The 4,985-nt window shown below is 36.2% G+C and overlaps 1 protein-coding gene across 1 annotated transcript; it reads right to left on the bottom strand.

Moving 5' to 3' along the window:
* Window positions 1-623: 623 nt before the first annotated feature.
* Window positions 624-1,365, bottom strand: LOC145032075 (uncharacterized). Its single transcript, XM_078980748.1, has one exon. The coding sequence runs from the start codon at window positions 1,325-1,327 to the stop codon at window positions 821-823; it is 507 nt and encodes a 168-aa protein (XP_078836874.1). The 5' UTR covers window positions 1,328-1,365; the 3' UTR covers window positions 624-820.
* Between the last annotated feature and the right edge of the window lie 3,620 nt (window positions 1,366-4,985).

Consider the following 4,985-nt stretch of genomic DNA (forward strand, 5'->3'; position numbering starts at 1 on the left):
TTTGGGACATGGGTTGTAGATGTAGAGATGGTCTAGATGTCAAAATATAGTACCCTTTAGCTTTTTTTTTTTTTTTTTTTTTTTTTTTTTTGCATAGATTATTTCTGTTTTCCGTAATAAGAAGTTGATTACATAGTCATACTAGACTATTTGCGTTTTTTATCTATAAAATAAATTTTATGGTGGTTTGACCCTAAAATAAGAACTACCTCGTATTAATTCAAGTGAAAATGACATTAACTTACTTTCTTCTTCCGATCTACTAAAACAAATCACTGTGAACGTCAAATAAACCAAAAATCCATTCTACATCTTACCTTAAACATTATTAATTAATTCAAAAACCTATATCATTTGCGTCTACGAGTTAAAATTTTAATTAGTTGATAGTTAAAGGGAACAACTTCTTTTTTCGTTTCCGTATTGTCCTGATTAATTATTAATTAACAGCTATAATATAACAATATAACATGGCGTTTAAAAAAATTCAAAAAATTCTAATCCTCGTGATAGGTTTTCTTTTGAACAACTTTAAACGATAATAATTGCTGCAATCTAATGTAATCATCGATTTTTTTTTCTGAAATACTAATTTTAACATGAAAGATGATTAGAACTGCATGGATCATGGAAATTTAGATTTGTGAATTCATTTCAGGGGTAAAATTTGGAAGAGGACCCCCAAAATGGAAGGGTGTTTGGCATATTCATATGAACTGCTTCAGAATCAAAGCAATCCATGGATCGATCTCACTACAACAACAAAAAAAATCATTACAATATTTACAACACTACCACCGATTCGCCTCCGACCTCCGCCCTATTCAGGTATGGCCGTTAACATTGCCGTAAAGTTACGCCTCCTTCCGCTACCAACGCCTCTCCTCCTATCGCTTCTAGATCCAATACTCCCTACATCGGATACCCGACCCGAACTCTTCGTATTGCTATGACCACCTGAACAAACAGGTGCTGTGAAATTAAGGTTTTTCCGACGACAACCGCATTTTTCGCCACCGCTTTTGGCCAATGCGGAGCTAGCTTTTACGGCCAATGCAGCCATCTCCTCCGGCAGAAGCGGACGCCTCAACCGAGTCAACGGAAGAGCGAAGTAGAGCTGACCAGGATGAAGCACGTCCTCATCACGGATAGCGGAAACAACATCATCAAATTCCATCTCGTCGGAATTACAGATGAAGGTGGATGGATTCTTTTGTAATACGTATGAAACTTTAACTGGGTAAGAGAATTCCTGGAGGCTACCGTCGTGTAATATCAATTTAGCGGTGGCGACAGCTGTCGAATCGCATGAGCTACAAATCCCCATTTTTTGAAGTGAGAGAATGAAGATGAAAATCGCGTTGATGTGGGTGGAGATAGGAGGTGGGTTTATATATATACAGAAGAAAGGTGGGGGACAATAGTATGGACAAGAAATTCACGTCAGCCAATGGCAAAAGTGTAATTAATCTTTTTTCTGGGGGTTTTAATGATAAGGTGTGGGTCATGACAAGCTGTAAGTTGCTGATGACAGGCTGTGAGCATCAATAAACAGTAAACCCACGATTTCACGGAGATATTACTATGAACTATGAAGGACTGATGTGGGGGATAGGGCTGACGTCAGCAGATATTTTTTTTAAGATATTGAAAGATATAAATATTTTTTTTTAAGATATTGCAAGATATATAAATAATATAATGTTTAGAATTTTCTAGATTGATCATGTAAAAGTGTTATTTGGTATAATATTACTAGGGCATGTTAAACGTAATGACATATAAAAAGTGCTTATGGCTTTATTTATTATGTGAAGACTTGAGTTAGTAAACGTTTTTTTGGTATAAAGTTAATCCATATATTTAATTGTGTTTGTGGAAAAAGGAATAAGGCCAAAATGTGCTTTTGAGGGGCATACTTTGCAAAAAAAAACATATGTCGATGACTTAGTCTTGAAAAAGTTGCGATGTGATGGGAAAAAAAGGATGTTTACTTGAAAGTTTAATAAAAAAAAATTGATAATGTATTAAATTATGAGACAAAAAACGCGGATTAAAATAATAAATCGAGAATTATAGTAGGATGTATATTTGCTTTTTTGAACGTAGTAATAATATAAACGATTAAACGTAATTAATTTTAATTATATATTATCAAAACATTTAAGTGATGGTTTAATATATATATATATATATATATATATATATATATATATATATATATATATATATATATATATATATTACCGTTACTGTTACATAGAAAATTAGAAATCTCTATTTTTAATATTAGCGAAAGTCATGGACTCATTAAATGCAACTTACTACTATAACATGAGCTTCACATGCTATGAATAAAGGTATAAATGATAATCGGAAGAAAAATGCATAGACGTAAAGAGATAGATAGCTTGATTATGTAATGATAAAATCGATGGCTTTGAAATTTGAATCCAATTATCAAAATCGAACTTAGCGTTAAGTTATTTTGCTTATATTTTATATATTTATTCGGCATGTCATTTTATTTAGCTTTAAGTTAATTTTTTTAATAGTTTATATATTTATTCGGTATCATTTTAATTATAGAGTTAATAACATAAAAAAACATAACATTTAGCCCTTAATTAGCAATTTGTCCCAACATTTTTATGTTACTCTAAAGCCATTAATTCTTGAGACACTTTCCCTTAGCTGATTATACCAACGGTTAAATGCCTAGTTGATGCTAACCCTTTCACTCAAGTGTTTCTCACTTGTAAACTATCAAACGTGAGCATCTAAAATAACACCTTGCATAACGCCAGATACATATACGATTTGCAAATGGTTGAGAGTGTAAGGAGTGAATTTGAAATTGAAGTAAATGTAATTCTACACTTCGTGATGATTATTTTCTTAACATGTTATGTGGAGAAAACATGTTAAGAAAGACTAATTAGGGCGCCAAATTTTAGGGGGATACTGATGTTGATGAACATGGAGAACATTGGCATATTGAAGATAAGGATCAACGCGTATAAAACATGGTACATGATCTAAATGTGAAATGGAATAAAGTGAAGCCACTTGTTGGAGAGTTGTATTGTAATATCCCAAAATACGACCTAAAATTTTTTGTTTAATCATTACTAAAATCATTAGATCAATATCATAGAATAAAACTCATACGTCAATGTATCAAAACCATAACAACGTATCACAAGAAAATTGTATCACGACTGTATCAAATCATGTCAATAAAAAGCTAATCAACTCCTAGGACAAAAACTGAAGTCGTGGTGTGTGCAATGCCATCATCCCGAGCTCTTCCCTTTATTTGTGGAAGTACCTAAAACCAAAACTGAAATTGTAAGCACGAAGCTTAGTGAGCTCCCCCAAATTACCACATACCATACAATAATATATAAACACATATTGGGCCTTGCCCACTGCATCGAACCGAAACCCGGAAACTGCATCGGACCGAAGTCCGAAACTAACTGGGACCTTGTCCCCTGCATCGGACCGAAGTCAGGAACTAACTGCATCGGATCAAAATCCAGAATGACTGGGACCTTGTCCCCTGCATCGGACCGAAGTCAGGAACTAACTGCATCGGATCAAAATCCAGAATGACTGGGACCTTGTCCCCTGCATCGGACCGAAGTCCGGAACTAACTACATCGGATCGAAATCCGGAACTGACTGGGACCGTGTCCCCTGCATCGGACCGAAGTCCGGAAAATGACTGAGCATAACATGGCATAGCATAAACATATCAACTAGCATAAGCACATATATTGCATACTGCATCGGACCGAAGTTTGGAACACATAATACAAAACATACTTGAATCACAAAGACATCAAGCAATCTAATTACTGTATCGGACCGAGGTCCGAAACTACTGCTAACTAAACGGGTCGGCATTGTGGCCGTAGACCCGTTCCTACTGGAAGGAAGACTCACCTCGTAGTCTAGTTGCTGAATGAACTGCTCTGGAGTCTGTTTGTTGTTGCTCCGGTTTCACCCCGGCTACAATTTCCATAAGTACACTCAACCAAATACTGATAACTATACTAAGGGTAAAATGACTATTTTACCCCTGATCAAAGTCAACTTCTTGGTTAAAGTCAACATACAGTTGACCTGACTCGTCGAGTTGGGCCACTAACTCGTCGAGTCTCTACTCTCATTTCTCAATTCTGCTCGCTACTACTCGTCGAGTTTGGCATAGACTCGATGAGTTCCTATTTGATTCAAACACTTAGTCAATCTGCATCCGACTCGCCGAGTTGTATGAACAACTCGTCGAGTTCTCCTTCATCATATGAACACTCCTACTAGGACTCACCGAGTCTATGCCAAACTCGCGGACTCACCGAGTCAAGGGTATGGACTCACCGAGTTACCAACTTAAACATGCTCAATATCTCGACTCTACTCGGCGAGTCGGGCCACCAACTCGCCGAGTCCCAGCTAAAAATGCAAAAATACTTAGGTTAAAATACATACCAGGAACCAGGTGTTACATGTATGATATCCCTGACTAACTAAGGTTCGCACTAACCAATTATGTAGCAGCAAAGTGCATTGACATTATCATAAAAAAATCATACACTTTTAGTGAGTTGCAGTGGACACACTAACCATGTAGCATCCATGTGTTATTTGATGTTGGTCGTGTGCTTTTTTGATCCATTTTAAACAATTTTTTCTTCGTCATTCAACATTGATTTTACATCCAACCACCTCCATTGATACCCCAGTGATAAGAAATGAGTGTTTTGGAGTCATTATGACTTAGGAAAGTTTAGTAATCATAAATTACTTCATGATAAGATTAAATGTTGTATGCTTATCAATCTATAACTAACTTGTATGGGTGAATAGTCAATTGCTTATATACAGGGCCGGCCCTAGAGCATGGGCAAGCTGGGCGACCGCCCTGGACCTCGCCAAATCTCGGGGCCCCAGCAAAGTTACGATTAATGTATATGTAT

The sequence above is a fragment of the Lactuca saligna genome, chromosome 2 (assembly GCF_052625555.1).
Source record: "Lactuca saligna cultivar CGN05327 chromosome 2, ASM5262555v1, whole genome shotgun sequence".
Classification (NCBI taxonomy): Eukaryota; Viridiplantae; Streptophyta; class Magnoliopsida; order Asterales; family Asteraceae; genus Lactuca; species Lactuca saligna.